Below are 17,779 nucleotides of genomic sequence, written 5' to 3' on the forward strand. Positions count from 1 at the left end.
ATTATTTTAAAATGAGTAGCAGAAGACAAAAAATGTTCTAGCCAATATGCCCTTTCTGTAATCTGACTTTAACATTGCATACATTAAATATGACAACACATTACAACTATTGAATGTATTACCATGAAAACTGGTCATTTCTCCTCAGGAGGAACTGTAATATATTTGGTGATTCTTAAGATTTCTTCATGCACCGCAATCAGTTTCGACATCAGCACTTTTCTTATTGTGTTCCAGTAACCGGTTGCTTATTCCCATGAAATGTTTCCTCTTTTGCTGCTGCTGAGGTTTCTGCCCTTTGACATATTTTTGAGTGTTGTGCACCTTTAGGCCCCTGGAGGTGCACAACACTGAGGGTTTGCAGTGTAACATATTAGAGACAAAATTGCCACTTCCTTAAAACACTTTAAAGAAAACTCAATTCAATTCACTGCAGTATCAACGACATGTAAGCATTACAATTGCAGTGGTGACAATATGTGTATGATTATTTTATTTTTTTTTGTGATTTTGCCTCAGTTGACTAATGACAATGAATAAGTGTCTCATCTGCCTACATCACCGACAAACCAACTGAATGTTATTGCAGGTGCTGCACTTGTTGGTTGTGTCCGATTAGTTAATACATGATTGCTATGGATTGAATATGGGAGGACATCTCCTGTCATTCACATTCAACAGTATTGACCTTGAACCAAGACATTGTGAAAAATCAATCATGTATTATTGTTGTTGTTTGTTATGGCGTTGAACATGAACAATTGTCTTTATTTGTACAAAAACGGTGCTGTACATGTGGTGACTTTAAATATTTAAATATGGACCAATATATTTCAAGTTGCTTTGCCCTACTCTGTATAATCTGCAAGGTTACATTGCGAGCTATCAAGGGAGGCTTACCCCTTACATCCTCTTTTAATTGCAGACTATACTGTAAGTGTGCCATCATTAAATGCTCAGCCGCAATCCTGATGCAAATAAAAGACAGAAACTAAGTCGCAGGTTAAAATACACTGCTACTGTACACTGATGCACAATTACAAGCATACATCTATGAAGTATGGTAAATGTAAATGAATGTGCACAGTAATCTTAACAAATGATAAACATTTTTGTAACTAAAGGCTTCACATGTCCAGAACTCACAACTAATATTAAAAAAATCCCAGAGTTCTGCTGACTCCAGCACAAACCAACCATGTCCTTCCCACAAGTCTGTATTTGCAGTCTCAGCAAATCATTGAGCCTGAAGAAAAACTGACACAAATACTGACCACAAATTTGGGAGATGTCTGTGACATTTAGCAACAAGTCAGAGGAGGCTAGGGAAGCTAGTCTGAATCTGATGCCTTCTGACAATAGACCAAAGTACGGATGGAGATCTCACAGCTCAGGTAAGAGTACACATATAACCATATTCCTGCCAATATACAGCACAACATTTAACAGAAACAGTAGCTGTAGTAATTATAAAAGTGCTATGTTGTGCTTGATGAAATGTGGATGGGGACAAAGTACTGCTAATTATACCATTCAGCTAAATTAGACATCTGCACTGCTTGTTCGTTATTTTTCATTACCTTATTGTGACAATTTTGTGTTTTAGTGTGGTGGATTGGAGCTGCTGCAGTGTGTCTGGGGTTTCTTCTGCTGATTGTGATCTTAGGTGTGGTGGCACACAGTAAGTACAATACTGCCTCAACAATGAGCATAAGTACACAGCAAATACTCCTTTGAACACTTGAAATAAATAAGTTCTCTGTGTAGCAGTGGTCACTTGATGATTTTCATGTTTTTTCACTGATTCTAAATGAACTTGTTGCAGATTCCAGGGCTATCGGCTATCATCAGGACTCAAAGTTGGAAAACCTGATCTACAGCCTGACCATAGACAAAGACACTCTGAGAGATGAGCGAGAGCAACTGAAGATTCATTCCTTCAACCTGACAAAAGAGAAGGAGGTGCTGCAGAGCCAATACAACGCTATGGTGGAGAGTCGAGATAAGCTACAGGAGGAGGTCAACGGGTTGACTCTCAACAGAACAGGTAAGAAATGTACTTATGCAAGAAATTAAAACTTGATTGGAATCGTAGATTCACTACTAACTTAGATGCAGAAAATAGACTTGGATGGATCACACAATGCATGCTAGTATACTCCATTAAGCACAAGGGCCAGGATGATAACATGAGTAATTCTAACTAATGCAGCATCATTTCAGGCAACCCATTACATTTTCTGCTGCTCTTATTTATCTCTGAATCTAACTGGTCTAAATATTCCTGTATTGTCTGTTTAATGTTAAACAGAATTACTGAACACTTCCTGTGTACTTTTAAACAGACAGCACAAAAGTGTGGTATCCAAAATAGCAACTCTCAGAGTCCACGTCTTGTAAACAGCAGGCTTTTTGCACCAAAAGTGAAAGATTAATCTGCATCACTGTTAAATTCTAACCACAACTACAATATTTAGCACAGTTGTGTAGGAATCATTTAACCAAGTGCAGGCTGACTGCATGATAGTGGCGCTATGAGTCTTTGTGTTTACCGTTTACCACTCTCTTATAGTCCTCATGACCAAACTTTGCAAGTAACGGAAAAAGTGAAAACATATAGCTGTCATTTCTGCCAACAAAATAAATGGTTGCAGCGTAGAAATGAGAAGCCTTGTTTTGTCTGCCACGGTCTGAAATCAAGGACCCATTGTTTCAAAATTGAACAGGACTTTCAAATGGTAGGCTAAATCTACCGGAGCTTCTGCCCCCTGTACATTTAGTTACAGTAGCCTATACGATGTGGAGAGTGTCAACTATTTCTATGACTGCCTCTTTATCAAATTTTTTAAAAATCTCGTCCAACAGTTTCTCTTTAGTCTGATAGGCTTATGTGTTCTGGGGTGTGAGGAGTGGCCACCTTGACTCGTGTCACTTTCGGAAATTAGTCTTGAGAACCCGGTGTTAAGCTCACAAAACTTGTTCCCTGCTGGTCCCCAAATCTTAGCTTAAAAAACAAAGCAGTTTCAGGATCACAATTACTAAAATACACATGTGCTGCCTCTAGATAAACCTTGCCACCGAATTCTGGCAAAGCGGGGAGCCCAATAATCATGGTGACAATGAGGATTGTGCCGAGGTCTCACGTTCAACAATGACATTTAATGACGCGCCTTGTACTACAACATTTTCATGGGCGTGTGAGAAATAAGGTCCTGTGGGCATTTGTTTGTTTTTCAGTTGATGCCATTTAGTGCCCACCATTTTTTATCTGATTATTACCACTCTTACTGGTCTGGAAATAAATATGGTTATAGTCTGATTACAGCTGTTCCTTTTAGTGGTGTCAAATATGCTGTTAATTCAGAAATGATATAAAAAGCACTAAAATATAAATAAAGGTGATTTATCCATTTAAAAAATGACACTGAATGAGTTTTCTTTTATCCTCTCGTTGCCTGTTCATATTGTGTTCCTGCTTTTACCAATTATTAGTAATTCAAAGCGAAAAGTGTAACGCGCATTGTTGTGTCTTCTTAATGTTTCTTCCACTGATTCTAAAATAAACAATAAAAACCCGGAAAATTTTATAATGTATAGACTCACTAGTCACTTGATGATTTTCATGTTTTTTCACTGATTCTAAATGAACTTGTTGCAGATTCCAGGGCTACCGGCTATCATCAGGACTCAAAGTTGGAAAACATGATCTACTGCCTGACCATGGACAAAAACACTCTGAGAGATGAGCGAGACCAACTGAAGATTCATTCCTTCAACCTGACAAAAGAGAAGGAGGTGCTGCAGAGCCAATACAACGCTACGGTGGAGAGTCGAGATAAGCTACAGGAGGAGGTCAACAGGTTGAATCTCAACAGAACAGGTAAGAAATGTACTTATGCAAGAAATTAAAACTTGAATGGAATCGTAGATTCACTACTGTAGAAAGGAAATTGAACTTAGATGCAGAAAATAGACTTGGATGGATCACACAATGCATGCTAGTATACTCCATTAAGCACAAGGGCCAGGATGATAACATGAGTAATTCTAACTAATGCAGCATCATTTCAGGCAACCCATTACATTTTCTGCTGCTCTTATTTATCTCTGAATCTAACTGGTCTAAATATTCCTGTATTGTCTGTTTAATGTTAAACAGAATTACTGAACACTTCCTGTGTACTTTTAAACAGACAGCACAAAAGTGTGGTATCCAAAATAGCAACTCTCAGAGTCCACGTCTTGTAAACAGCAGGCTTTTTGCACCAAAAGTGAAAGATTAATCTGCATCACTGTTAAATTCTAACCACAACTACAATATTTAGTACAGTTGTGTAGGAATCATTTAACCAAGTGCAGGCTGACTGCATGATAGTGGCGCTATGAGTCTTTGCAACACACTGAAGCTTGATCTTTGTGTTGCCACATTATAGAGAATTAATATATTGGTATAAGTGCCATTTATGATTGCACTTCCTGTGAAAGGCAGTCGTGGATGCTACTGTAACAGAGTGAAGGCTAGCATTAGTAATCATCTCTGTTGGGTTTAGAGACGTTTACACTCTAGCAATCCCAGCCAAACTCATTATCTGAGATACCATGTGTTTACCACTCTCTTATAGTCCTCATGACCAAACTTTGCAAGTAACGGTAAAAGTGAAAACATATAGCTGTCATTTCTGCCAACAAAATAAATGGTTGCAGCGTAGAAATGAGAAGCCTTGTTTTGTCTGCCACGGTCTGAAATCAAGGACCCATTGTTTCAAAAATGAACAGGACTTTCAAATGGTAGGCTAAATCTACCGGAGCTTCTGCCCCCTGTACATTTAGTTACAGTAGCCTATACGATGTGGAGAGTGTCAACTATTTACTATGACTGCCTCTTTATCAAATTTTTTAAAAATCTCGTCCAACAGTTTCTCTTTAGTCTGATAGGCTTATGTGTTCTGGGGTGTGAGGAGTGGCCACCTTGACTTGTGTCACTTACGGAAATTAGTCTTGAGAACCTGGTGTTAAGCTCACAAAACTTGTTCCTTGCTGGTCCCCAAATCTTAGCTTAAGACGAAAACTAACTAAAATATACATGTGCTGTCTCTAGATCAACCTTGCCCCAAAGGATGGGAATCATTCAGAGACAAGTGCTACTATTTCTCTGCTCAAGGAGAGACAAAAACCTGGGAAAGCAGCAGAATCTACTGTAAAGGGAAAGGAGCTGACCTGCTGACCATAACCACAAAAGAAGAGCTGGCTTTTGTCATCAGAACGATTGAGATAACCTGGATCGGTCTGTTTGACAAGGAGCAAGAGGGCAAATGGAAGTGGGTGGATGGGACTGATCTGTTAAGTGACGAAGTCTGGCAAAGCGGGGAGCCCAATAATCATGGTGACAATGAGGATTGTGCCGAGGTCTCACGTTCAACAATGAAATTTAATGACGCGCCTTGTACTACAAAATTTTCATGGGCGTGTGAGAAATAAGGTCCTGTGGGCATTTGTTTGTTTTTCAGTTGATGCCATTTAGTGCCCACCATTTTTTATCTGATTATTACCACTCTTACTGGTCTGGAAATAAATTTGGTTATAGTCTGATTACAGCTGTTCCTTTTAGTGGTGTCAAATATGCTGTTAATTCAGAAATGATCTAAAAAGCACTAAAATATAAATAAAGGTGATTTATCCATTTAAAAAATGACACTGAATGAGTTTTCTTTTATCCTCTCGTTGCCTCTTCATATTGTGTTCCTGCTTTTACCAATTATTAGTATTTCAAAGCGAAAAGTGTAACGCGCATTGTTGTGTCTTCTTAATGTTTCTTCCGCTGATTCTAAAATGAACAATAAAAATCTGGAAAATTAAATGATTGATAGACTCATGTTATATTTCACAATTTACTTATTTAAATCTGGCTTCCTGTTGTTCCATAGATGACTGTGCGGCCTCCAGAGACTAACCGGAGACTAAATGGCTTTCCATGTACAGAGAACTGTGACAAATATGTGATCTCAAAACTTCTTTGATGCTCGAAAAAGAAAATCGGCCTTGAAAAAGATTTCTAATCTAGCAGTGCTGATCTTTTAAACAATTGTCTTATATTGCATGTCAGGATACAGGGGTCTTATACCGGTCGTATTGATTCTAACTGCCAGCCACTAAAGTGAACTAAGCTCAGTGCCCTTTAAGAGGTTATATCAATATTGGTTCACATAAACCAAGTCCTGGCTAAACATTAACTCTATGTGGATTGTAAAAAACTGCTCTCACCAACTGAATTAACAACATAGCAATTTGACGTCACCATTTGATGAAGAAAAACTGTGTTCCCAACAAAATACCCTCCAATACCTGACGTTTCAGTTCCATGTTTTAGTGCAAACATGGTAAATGTTGCTTTGGCAATATGTTCTCTTCTCTCCTCAGCTAACCTTTAAGGTAATGTTTACTTTTCAAACTTATTTGCTCACGCACTGGGAAAGTTAACCAGTGCACATGCCATTGTTTCTTAGCCTCAGTGTGAAATCAATGTCATCAGCAGCCATGACTCCAACTATTTGATTTTTCCTCTCACTCATGTTTCTGTAAATGCTCACACAGAGGGAGCCAAGTGCTCCAACACACTGACAAAATGGGAGTCAAATTGCTGCCTTCAGTTGGTGTTGGAATTACCAGAAATACAAGATGAATATGCCTTTTATAATGTGAATGATTGCGCAGTTATCAATAATTGACATTTAGGGTGTGGAGAGCATAACACCGTGTAAACAATTGGAGGAGTAAAGGAGTAATCCGTCAATGGTGTTTCATCATTGCAAACACACCCTGAAGTCTTTTATAACATAATTGATACACTACCTTACTTATGTCTGATGCAGACAGCAGATTTATTCGACCAAAATCAAATCTATTGGCAAGTTATAACCTTTGAAAAACATTTATATCAATTCACGGCTTGTCTGGGCGGAGATGAAAATACATTTGATTGTAAGTCACTATGGGCAATGGATTTATTAAGCCTCCCTCTCTAAAAGCAACTTCTTCCGAATAAATTCATTTAAATCTTAGTTTCAGGATTTTTTATCACATTTTATCGGCTTCATCCTGCCTCAACACTGCGAAAAAACTCCACTACAAGTAAAAGTCCTGCATTTATATACTTACTTAGCTGAAAGTGTTATTACCAAAGCCTACTTAAAGTATCAAAAGTAAAAGTACTCATTCATCAGTAAAATGATCCCTGACAGTGTTTGACTATGATGATTGTATGTGTCTAAGAAGGCTTTTAAATAGTGTATTTATCTGAAAGAAGTAGTAGAATATACTCAACCTATGAAGGGACCCATAATCAGTTTGTCAGAAAAAAGATCTAATCAAAATGGAGACACAGGGTTTTCACTGGATAGCAATTGTGATCTAAAAAAATGTGGCAGACAAATTTAGTGGAGTAAAAAGTACAATATTTGCCCCTGAGATGTACTTTATGAAAGGATTATCTGGGTGTCGGAGCTTCCGTGAGGTCCTTGAATGCAGCGCAGGTTTCCAGGGAGTGGCACCTGCACCTGTCCGACCTGTTTCAGGGGGACACATGACTCCGGAGGAATTTCCCCCGCTGCTCCCGTCCTTTGTCCGACGCAGTCCTTTCAGTGGGAGACGGAGGGTGAGAGCCAGAGGAGAGGGGGAGTTAGAGAGAAGAGAGAGGGCGATATAGAGATGTCGGAACCAGCCACTAATCCCGCTGCCACCTCGTTCCCAGCGCCAATTGTTTCCCTACCTTTGGGACTGGAAGTATTCAGAACTTACTCTGGAGCGCTCATTTGTGTAGAAATAGTAAGTGTGTTTTTTTTTTAATATTAGAGAGCTTATCTATGTTCAGCTGCGTGTTATAGTCTTATCAGTGACCTCAGTGCTGTTGTAGTAACAGGCTACTCTCTGCAGGACCTTTAGTCAATAATTAATGACCTTATATGTTGTCAGGCTGTATATTGTAGACTATTGACACAGCTATTCATCTGAGATGTGCATACTGCTTACTGTTTAATCGTCGTTAACACACTGATTTCATTGTGATTGCCTGACTTTTTTTTGTTTTTTTTTACTTTCGCTTGACAGCCAGAGCAAGGGCAAATGTCGCCTCGAGCAATGTCACCAAGACTGTTTCATAGACCAGTGCAGGCCTGTAAAAGGCTTCATTTCTAATGACCACCATCACAGTATTTAACGGTGTCTTTACATGCTATCTAAGCAAATGATGATTTGACTACTTATCTAAAGGCCTGTTTGCAGTTCAGCGCCAGCATATATATTATAAAAGGCCCTCAGATGGAAAGAGTGTCATTTAAATGCCGAGTTGTGGCTGTTATCAGCGTGCACCCATTTAAAGTCTTTCCCAACGCCTATCATTAATCACAGGTGGTATGGCTATAAATAGTTGGGAAGTTCCATAACACCATCTTCTTTCGTGTTTTGATCCACTGTGTTGACTTCATGTTTGCCCCTATGTCCAAAATACACCATGTCAAACATCACACGTGTTGCTCTGCCTTGGATTCTGTCGCCAATCCCAATGCTGTTAGCAGGAGACAACACTGGTGTGAAAAGCAGAGATGATTTTAATTTTATTTTCAGATAATGCGAAACCTCGTAAGTTATTGATGCGCCAACAGACGTGATATTCATTGAGTCACAGCTGTTGCAGGTCACCTTACATTTGACAATATTCTAATGATTTCCATATCAGTGACGTATGCAGATTTTAGATTTGGCATTGGTAGGTGCAATACAGGGAACATATCTAGAGTTATCATAAACAGTTGACAACAAGCCTGTGACTATGTTACTGAGTCCTCTTCAACATGATGACCAATGTGAGTGTTTGATTCTATCCCCAGTTATTTGGTGGTCTGGTATGGATCCTGGTGGCGTCCTCCAACGTGCCCGTGCCTCTGCTGCAGGGCTGGGTGATGTTTGTGTCCCTCACCACCTTCTTCCTGTCCTCGGCCTACCTCTCGCTCTTTGTCACCGGCCTGGCTGACCGCATCAACACCGACTGGAATGTCTTGGTGAGATGTCGATACAGCTGACAGCTGATCAGTCACATTAGTCAGCCTGCTCGTCTGTCCGTCTGTCCCTCCAATCATTCATTCATCCATCCTTCCATCTATCAGTCTCGCTAGATATATATGCACAGCTGTCTAGCTGTCTGTGTTTTCAGCGTGCTGTCGATCTGTCTAGGATTGACATGGCACGAAAAAATAACCAGACTGAAATTAGCACTGGAATTTAAAGGGACTCTGCAGAGCTTTCTTTTAAAGAGACCAAAGTCATGTTTGCATCCAGTGCTACTCACCAAAACGCGTTGTGTGCGTTAATTGGTTAACTAATTGACAACTATAAACTGACTCATAGCTGAAGTCATTTTTCAAGCATAAATGAGAGACATATGATGGTTCCAGGCTTTTCCTTGACTTACATTATAGCAAATGTGTTCTCTTTGGGTTTTGGACTGTTTGCAAGTCAAAACAAGTCCTTTAATGGCATCGCCTCAGGCTTTTAGTCATTGTGATTTAGAGTTTTATTTGTACTGTTCTCTGGTGTTTTATACAGTAGATTAACTTGTTGGATGATTAATTGCTTGATTAAGCAAATAGTCTTCAGATCGGTCGATAATAACCGACATGTAGATATGAAGTAGGACTATTCAAATGTAAATAACAAGAAATCACTACTAGAAAACACTCTCATTGTATCATTGTAGAGCATATTCTATTAGTGCAATAACTGCTATGATTATATCTATGAGAGATTAAAGTAAACCTGTGCCATGTTGTCGTGTTGTGTAGTGTACTCTGTGCTAAGTCTGGGCTCTCAGACACAACAAGCCCTTCCTCAGGCTCCAGGCCCTGCTCCCAGGAGTAGCCAGGCGTGTGGGGTTGGTTGTTTGTTTTCAGCTGAACAATGAGTGACATGGATGATGAGCTCACACCAAAACGCAACAAAGGCCTGCCTGTAGGCCCGCCCGGCTCGCACAGCCGACAGCACAAACTCTCATTAACCTTCTTGACTCTCTGACACTCCCTCTGTGACTAATAATCCACCTTTATTCTTTTGTAATAGGACGGTTTCCAAATCACTTTTTTATTCTCTTATTATTTTTTTTGCCGTGTTTGCTGTGCCTGCTAAGTTGTGCTTTGTAATTAATGTAAACGCTTGATGCTTTGACTGATTGGCCCGGTTTGTTCTGTGAATGCCAAAGTCCAGGTAGCTTCACAGCTCAGAGCGTTGTCGGATAATTGTCCAATGGGATGAAACACACACGTTGCCCATTCTTTGTTCCCATCTGCTGCACCTACTTGAACTTGTTGGTATTTATTTCTCATGCATTCTCTCTTCTTTTCCTTCAGGATGTGTTTTACCATTTCATGGCTTTGCTCTTCTACTTTGCTGCCTTTGTGTTGGAGGCAGCGACTACAGCAGCTAATGGAGGAGCCAACATCAAGCCCCTGCCCAACAGCACTGAGACCGTCTTGTGTATAACCCACCCTCGGGGCAATATATTCACAGTCATGAACGAGAAGCAGTACAGTATTAATGTTGCAGCCACGGTGAGTGCTATATGTCGTTTCAAATGAAGTCTGTAGCACAGTGCATATGCATCATTTGTGCATTTTAACTAATATTATCATAACGCACTCACAGTACTATCTGAATGACTATAGCCCGATGTCAAACTTCTTTGTTGACTTTGTTTGCTGAGGTAGGGTAGTTCCTGAAAGAATACTACTAATAATAATAGTTCTCATGTTATTACTAAGGGTGAATTCATTATAATCTTTAAAGTAAAACTAAAATCTGACATCAGCCTTGCTACTCTTTCAGGCTGTCAGAGAAACACCTCAGCTGACTCATCTGCATGAACATCCTCCCTGCTCACGAAACATCAGTTTTTGTCTCGTTTGGGTTTATATTTTTGCATGCACCTTTTGAATGTGAAAGACCATAAATGTCCTTCAATAAACAGAATATTGTGTGCATGCTATCAGCTACAACTAATAAAACAATAAGTTCGGTAGGATATGTAGGGTCACGTGAGGTTCCAGTAGGTCTTTTTAGCTGCTGATTAGAATAACAAAGACGTCTTAAGATGAGACTGTTGACACTAGTAATGGATTCGTCTTTTTAATGTTAGTTAATAAAAGTTGCAGTTAGCACATGTAAGTAAAATTGACTGGGTTTGTCTGACCAATTGTTGTTTTTTTGCTTTCTCTCCCTTTGTCCCAGGTATTTGCATTTGTGGTGACACTATGCTACGGCTGCAGCATGGTGATGGGCTTCAAGAGGTGGAGGATGTAACCTTGAAATCCAGCACAAACTAGTTTTATAACTGCTTCGTAACTTCAGCGTGTCTTAAAACATCAGCCACACCGTCTAGATTCTCCATTGAAAGTCCTGCTATTCAGTTCAGTTCAGTGAGAACATTGTTATTTCCTGATGGGAAACTAATATCCTCAGAGGAACAATATAGATGAGAAGATTTCTGAACAATAATATTCCTGCAGAGATTCTACTTCTGTGCTATTGGAAGGTTTGGGTTCAGGTAGTCACAGTCTGGGCTGTTAAAGGAATTTTAGGACAGGGTTAAAAAAGAGCAGGTTGTTAACATAACCTTGTATATGTACAAGGCTATACAGGGCGATTTTGCAAGATATGATCGATGCTTGTGACAGTTATGGTTTTGTTTCCAGTCCACTTTGTCAATCATACAAATATCGCCGCATTTCTTGAATAACATCGTCATTGGAAGGGAATACTTCCCATTTCCAATGACACATGGGCACGCCTATGTATGCTGCTTGTAGGTTATGCACAGCAGAACATTAAAGTGAGGACCTGAATATTGCCCCATTTCCTGAGTCACATCCTCTTTGGAGGGAATGTTTCCCCTTTCCTAACACAAAAAAACATGCCTATGTATGCTGCTAATGGGTTATGCACAACAGAAAATTAATGTGGTGGTGTAATTTGTCAGAAAGAGCCTAAAATGCAACATGAGTGTTTCCACTGTCCTCTGGTTACCTTGGTGCTAAGGAACACGACTGACTGTTATTACATTTTTATGTGGCCGCTATTTAATGATCAGTTGATCTGATATTTAAATTTCTAAATTGTAATTTCTTTTTGTGAGCTTTTTGTCAAATTGTTTCATCCCGCATACAATGTTTTTCACAATATTGTAAGTATTGTATATTCACGGTTAACATTAGTCACAAAATAATATCTGCTGCTGCTTAACTGTTCTTTCTGAGTGCTGTCCTATGTGGCTAACTCCACTGTGACTTACTGATACATATCATTTGACCAAGGTATTAGTTAAGTAAATCTGTCATTCTATTGAATTCTATTTCAAACTAATCATTTAATCTGACCATCAATAAAAAAAAAGCCTTTGTCAACTACTATGTATTAAACAGTGATCATTATCTAGCAATGGATCATTTAAGTATGTATAGTATGTGTGTAGGGTTTGATCCTGATTGTAACTGTGATGATGCATTATAAAATGCCAAAATGAATAACTATCTTGCTACATGATTTAGTAGCTGTATTTACTGTTTAATTATGTTTGCATCAGACTATTAAATGTTATTGATTTAAAAATCGTTTGCAATTATTTGTTTCTGTTTTTTTGACACCTGCTGTTGGTTTTTGTCATTTTTAATGTCTTAATTTTAGAACTAACGAAATAAAGGTTTTGAAAAAGAAGACGCGTTTGTCTTCGCGTCATTATACGGTGCATTGTTTTTCTGCCACAGTGTCTTCTTTGATGCTACCACTAGGCGTCGCCAAAGTCCGGAAATGTTGAAGACCTATACGTATGGGCTTTATGAGAGTGTCCAGGGATATACTGGCGTACAGCAGTGATCCAGGCAGTGTCGTTTCCCACACAATTCCTCAGGTTGCATAATTCAAAGACTTGACCAAGTGAACAATGTCCCTTTGTTGATCTGTGAGAGTGAATAGGTGGCCCTGTATTTTTTTTACAAGAACAGAGACTGTAACTGATGGGGACTGAACCATAGACTATACAGAAGACTGAACACACAACTTCTCTCAATGGCGTACATTGCAGTTTTTTTTTTATTTTTTTAATCTATTTCAACTGTTTTTAACATGCACTTGAATACAGGAAATGTTCTTTGCTTGTGTATTAAAATTAATTTCGTACCACATTTGGAGTTAAACGACATATTCTTATGCACATTGGCCCATTTCACCGAGACACTTGGCATAGACATTGATGTATCTTGAGGACACAGCAGGTACTGTCATTCACTTGACCTTCCAGGCAGTAATACTTGCCCTAACTGTACATGTATTTGGACGACATTAACGTTCATATATCATATTCCATTTGAACGCACTGCAGTTATTTTGTTTTCTTTTTTTATTTCAGCCACTAGATGTCGCCCGTTATCTACAACTGCTCAACATGTCTATGTTTATCCAATGTTTATACATAAATAGTAAAAGGTTGGCATCATCAACTAAAAAAGTTGGACAATATTGTGCTTGTATCATGCACCCTCGACACTTATGAAGTCAAACAACACTTGCAGGGAATAAAATACTGTGTTTATTCTTACAAAAGTCACATTTGCTCATTTAGAACCTAGTTTAAACTTCCATCTATTGTTTAATCCCTGTTGTATGCAGTTCAATGCTGCCAAATGAAAAACATCAATCAACGTTACTTCCCCTGCGCTCGCTCACTACTGCTCACCTTAATTTCCCATCATCATGGTCAAGTCAAACAGAATAATACCGAACGTATCGAGTGTATTCCTTCATAATAAAAAACAACAACACCTCCAGTGTCAAACAATGTATAGCTTTACTTAAAAGGTTTCATGTCTAATGTATGTTGCAATTAACTGATGTGCATGTCTGAACTGCTGTCTGTGTGTTGTGATATCATTGGCCTCATGTTTTTTATTTTTTATTTATATATATAATACCCCTTTGAGAGTAACCTGCTGGGATTACACCTGTTTTACTGATTTACTCCAAATACTTATTTCCTAATTTTCAATTTAAATTCGTATTACAGAAAATGTTTCAAGACGACTTTAAAACCGTCGTTAATTTGGTGTTTTATTTTGGTGAAAAATAATCAACCGGAAATGATTTTCCCCCCTCTTTAGTCAGGCGGCTTGATGCTTGTTTCTTGACTCGTTTTTTCTCCCACTCAGTCAGTGTCGAGAAGGCAGTAAGAAACCCCGTGAGTGTCGGCATTTACCTGTCAAGATACGGATTAACGTTACAAGCCTAGCATTGGGAATATTTCTAGTTTCGACTAGCAAACTGCAAAATATTATCTTCACGTCCCAGTCATGGGTATGAACGGGACGGCGTGGAGGGGAGAGGATTTAAATTTCTCTTTTGATTTGAACTAAACGCACCAGAGCAGAACCGAGCTGCTTTTCCTTGTGTTTCAGTGTTTGTCTGAGATACAAAAAAAAAGTTGTTGTACCTCGATTACGGAACAACAGAATCTTTATAAAGGAGTTGGTCCGTTTTTGGGAAGTATTTTGGTTTTCCTGGATAGCGGCTCACCGAGTCAGGACTGACCGCTGGACTTGGTCCTGAAAATGGAGGCTGTGATCGAGAAGGAATGCAGCGCGCTCGGAGGACTCTTCCAAACTGTTATCGGAGACATGAAGGTGAGCCAAGTTAACTTTTCAGCACACCTTATGTTACCCGAGAGCTGCCACGCGACGTACACACACTAACGTTAGCTACCCCAGCCAGGTAACTTCCCAAACACCAGTGTAAATGTTTGCTTCAACAGATAACGTGAAGCGTATTTAAGTTAGCGGAACCAACGGTAATTTAACGTTAGACCGACTTCTGAACCCAACCGTCCGTAGGAGTCGATAAGCAACACGGAGTGACGTCAGAGCTGAGTTAATTTGAGATATTATTTTCTGATGTTTATGATGGCTTGGTTAGCAGCCCTATAGTCTACCTGGTCTCATATTAACCTACGTACGTTTTCATTTTGTGATAACGTTAGCTAGCTAACTTGCATTATTATTATTTCAATGCGCTCTTTGCATCTAATCTCTGGGTTGTTAATTAATACAGGGTTGTTGTTGTTGTTGTTGTTGTTGTTGTTTTCCAGTTTGAAGTGGATATATCAGCCATCATTGGTTGAATGCTGAATAGCGCGATCTTATTTAGCTGTTATCTCTCAGCGTTGCAGCTTGGTCGATGGGACGATAATTAGCTAATTCTTCCAGCTGTTGTAACGTTACTTGCCCGAAGGAATTCTGGGAATGTAGCTGTCAGGGTAGAACATGACCCGCAGGGTCTGAAGGCTCTGACATGCGGAGGTCAAATGGCCAGCCATCGGGTCTGCTGGAGTCAGGAGGTTTGTTATGAATACTGCTCCGACATTCAGCACCTCTCGTGTCTCACTTGGGTCGTCATGTCTCTTAACTGTCAGGTAACTATGCTGCCAGGAAATACAGTGAAAATAAGCAAAGGCTTAGTGTATTTGCTTTGTCTGTACATAAGCCACACTCACTTTCAGTGAAGTCTTTTAATTTTAAAGACGAGGTTGTGTACCCAAATATAAAGTGAAGGCTCACTAAACCCAAGCTGTCAACAAGGGGAGTAAGAAATGCAGAGAAAGCCCATTTGTCATGGTGCTGGAGTGTTTGATATGTGATGGTGGTGGTTGAGAGAGAGAGAGAGGGATGCAAAGAGATAGTGGCGTACTGTAGGTAGAGAGAGTTAAGTTGGTTGTTGGGTGTAATGTTTGACAGCATAACATGACATTCCTCAGACCCCTGACAGTAGTAGCACATCAGTGACGAGCATGTGCTCATCGCATGATATCTGGTGCTGTCTTACTGAGACGATGCACTGGGCCACTTGTTCTCTGGGATGGTTTCAATAGGAGGCTCTTTAGCTTATTTTCAGCCCAGGACCTGAATTAGGTAAATTTAGAGTCCCGTCGGGAACCAGGCTCATTATAGCATGAATTAGTGCTCTTGTTGTGTGGGGATCTTTCCAAAAGAGGCCGGCGACCCATTTTGCAACCTGTCACATGCAGGACATGACAGTATCAAACCTCATGCCTTTCAGTTGCATACACCTCTGTTAAACACATTTTCATCCAATAGCTTCAGTTTTCTGATTCCCTCATGTCTACTCTCATGGGGGGAAAAAAACATCATTTGTGGGTGATAAACTTGGTCACATGTATGGGGAAAGCCTAAGCCTTGGATTTGTCCTGTTCAGCCCTGCAGGTGAGGCGAGGCATCAGTTTGGTGTCATGTTGATGGAACTGTTATGCAACTCTGGGAATAATGAAATCTGTTCTGACGATTGTGTCATCCGTGTTTGTGTCTCTTTTCCCCCCACAGAGCAGCTACCCTATTTGGGAGGACTTTATCACAAAGGCCGGCAAACTGCAGTCCCAACTCAGGTGAGACTTATATCCTTGTGCTTTCAACCCATTTTGTGCTTTATTTGGACTTTTACATTAGATCTCAGTCAACTTCCCTCTGAAGAAGTTTTAAGTTGCCACGTGTCCTTAGACTAACAAGCAATGACAGTCTACATAAAAGCCTAATCTCTTAACAATACCGTCCAGGGGTCATTATGTGCCCCTCTCCCCCATTTAGTCTTCTTTAAGCCTGATTTAATTTGTATTTCAAATGCTGTAAATTTGCACACCTCCTGCCAAAATTATTCCAAGTCTTCTGTTAACAATGAATGCCAATCCCAGCCACCTCCCCTAGTTGGTTTTAAGTGGCCACATGTCAGGAGACAAACACTTTATGACAGCTGAAATAAAAGCTTATTGTCCAGCAAGTACTGTAAATATGGATGTCCTGTGGCCTAAATTATCCTTTGATTAACAATGCATGGCAGTTCTCTAGCCCTTTAAGTGTCCACGTGTCCTGAGACAGACTAATAGTGACGGTTGGATAAAGGCTCAGCGACTTAACAATACTTCCCAGGGGCCACTCAGTGTCCCATTCTTCCATTTTGTCAGTATTAAGGCTGATTAATGGTGATATGTTATTCAAGTGTCTCCATCATTCGGGGGTTAAATATGTGACCCTGCCATGCTGAAGCTCAGGGGAGTATTTGTAGCCTTGTTGCTAATGACTGCTTGTTTGGCAGTAGGATGACTGTGTGTCTGGGCACCAGGGCAATGATAAAAGAACAAATCGAGCAGTAATTGTACCGGTGAAAGGGTCGGTTGAACCTACAGTACTGTAAGTCAGTGAGATCTTTTTATCCAGTCCGAGTAGGTTAGTGGCGGCTTGATAATGGAGATGCTTTTAAAAAGTTGCCTTCTGTCCTATATATGACCATGTTATAATGTGTAATCGCTGTCCTTTTATTTAACCTATTGGTTTTCCATTATTAAGCCACCATTGCTGGCTTTAGCGATGCCCCTGCTGCTGTAGCATTAAGAGTGTGCTATCTGGGCTTGCTCACGGTGACCTACAAATACAGCCTTTTCTGTCTGCTTTTAAGATAGTTTCAGGCAAATAAAACTTTGGAAAAACTAGCCCCTTCAAGATGAGAGTGAGGAGGAACGCACACCCTAATATTACCAAGATAAAAGTACAAGGAACAGTCGAACACTCGTAGCCACGATGATTTAGCCTGATCATTTTATCAACCTTTGGTTTAGCTGAATTTAATAAATGACCAATGTTCCAACGAAAAGAAACATTGGTATTTATTAAATATGCTTTTTGCGTCG

At 39.7% G+C, this 17,779-nt stretch overlaps 3 protein-coding genes across 6 annotated transcripts in view; all 3 read left to right on the forward strand.

Annotated features, from left to right (window-relative positions):
* The first annotated feature begins 1,278 nt into the window (after positions 1-1,278).
* LOC306699380 (uncharacterized protein) lies at positions 1,279-5,851 on the forward strand. The gene is made up of 5 exons (XM_079163979.1): positions 1,279-1,394; positions 1,607-1,681; positions 1,826-2,047; positions 3,659-3,880; positions 5,099-5,851. The coding sequence occupies exons 1-5, from the start codon at positions 1,289-1,291 to the stop codon at positions 5,476-5,478; spliced, it is 1,005 nt and encodes a 334-aa protein (XP_079020105.1). The 5' UTR covers positions 1,279-1,288; the 3' UTR covers positions 5,479-5,851.
* Positions 5,852-7,621: 1,770 nt separating this feature from the next.
* mal2 (mal, T cell differentiation protein 2) lies at positions 7,622-12,747 on the forward strand. The gene is made up of 4 exons (XM_079165545.1): positions 7,622-7,821; positions 8,883-9,053; positions 10,395-10,595; positions 11,272-12,747. The coding sequence occupies exons 1-4, from the start codon at positions 7,705-7,707 to the stop codon at positions 11,341-11,343; spliced, it is 561 nt and encodes a 186-aa protein (XP_079021671.1). The 5' UTR covers positions 7,622-7,704; the 3' UTR covers positions 11,344-12,747.
* A 1,509-nt stretch (positions 12,748-14,256) lies between these two features.
* Positions 14,257-17,779, forward strand: part of LOC306699908 (protein MTSS 1-like) — a 45,492-nt gene continuing 41,969 nt past the window's right edge. For all 4 annotated transcript variants that reach the window (XM_079164706.1, XM_079164708.1, XM_079164709.1 and 1 more), the window contains exons 1-2: positions 14,257-14,711; positions 16,422-16,483. In XM_079164706.1, the coding sequence (XP_079020832.1) occupies positions 14,640-14,711; positions 16,422-16,483 (134 nt within the window). In that variant the 5' untranslated portion in view covers positions 14,257-14,639. The remainder of the gene's footprint in view (positions 14,712-16,421; positions 16,484-17,779) is intronic.

The sequence above is a fragment of the Pholis gunnellus genome (genome assembly GCF_910591455.1).
Source record: "Pholis gunnellus genome assembly, chromosome: 8".
Classification (NCBI taxonomy): domain Eukaryota; kingdom Metazoa; phylum Chordata; class Actinopteri; order Perciformes; family Pholidae; genus Pholis; species Pholis gunnellus.

What these genes read in the sequence shown, in the direction of transcription:
- LOC306699380 (XM_079163979.1), top strand. Translation starts at nt 1,289, where the DNA reads ATGTCTGTGACATTTAGCAACAAGTCAGAGGAGGCTAGGGAAGCTAGT. An exon ending in ATGGAGATCTCACAGCTCAG is followed by an intron (nt 1,395 to 1,606) that starts GTAAGAGTACAC and finishes TTTGTGTTTTAG; the next exon opens with TGTGGTGGATTGGAGCTGCT. An exon ending in GTTGAATCTCAACAGAACAG is followed by an intron (nt 3,881 to 5,098) that starts GTAAGAAATGTA and finishes TGCTGTCTCTAG; the next exon opens with ATCAACCTTGCCCCAAAGGA.
- mal2 (XM_079165545.1), top strand. Translation starts at nt 7,705, where the DNA reads ATGTCGGAACCAGCCACTAATCCCGCTGCCACCTCGTTCCCAGCGCCA. An exon ending in CGCTCATTTGTGTAGAAATA is followed by an intron (nt 7,822 to 8,882) that starts GTAAGTGTGTTT and finishes TTCTATCCCCAG; the next exon opens with TTATTTGGTGGTCTGGTATG. An exon ending in GTATTAATGTTGCAGCCACG is followed by an intron (nt 10,596 to 11,271) that starts GTGAGTGCTATA and finishes CCTTTGTCCCAG; the next exon opens with GTATTTGCATTTGTGGTGAC.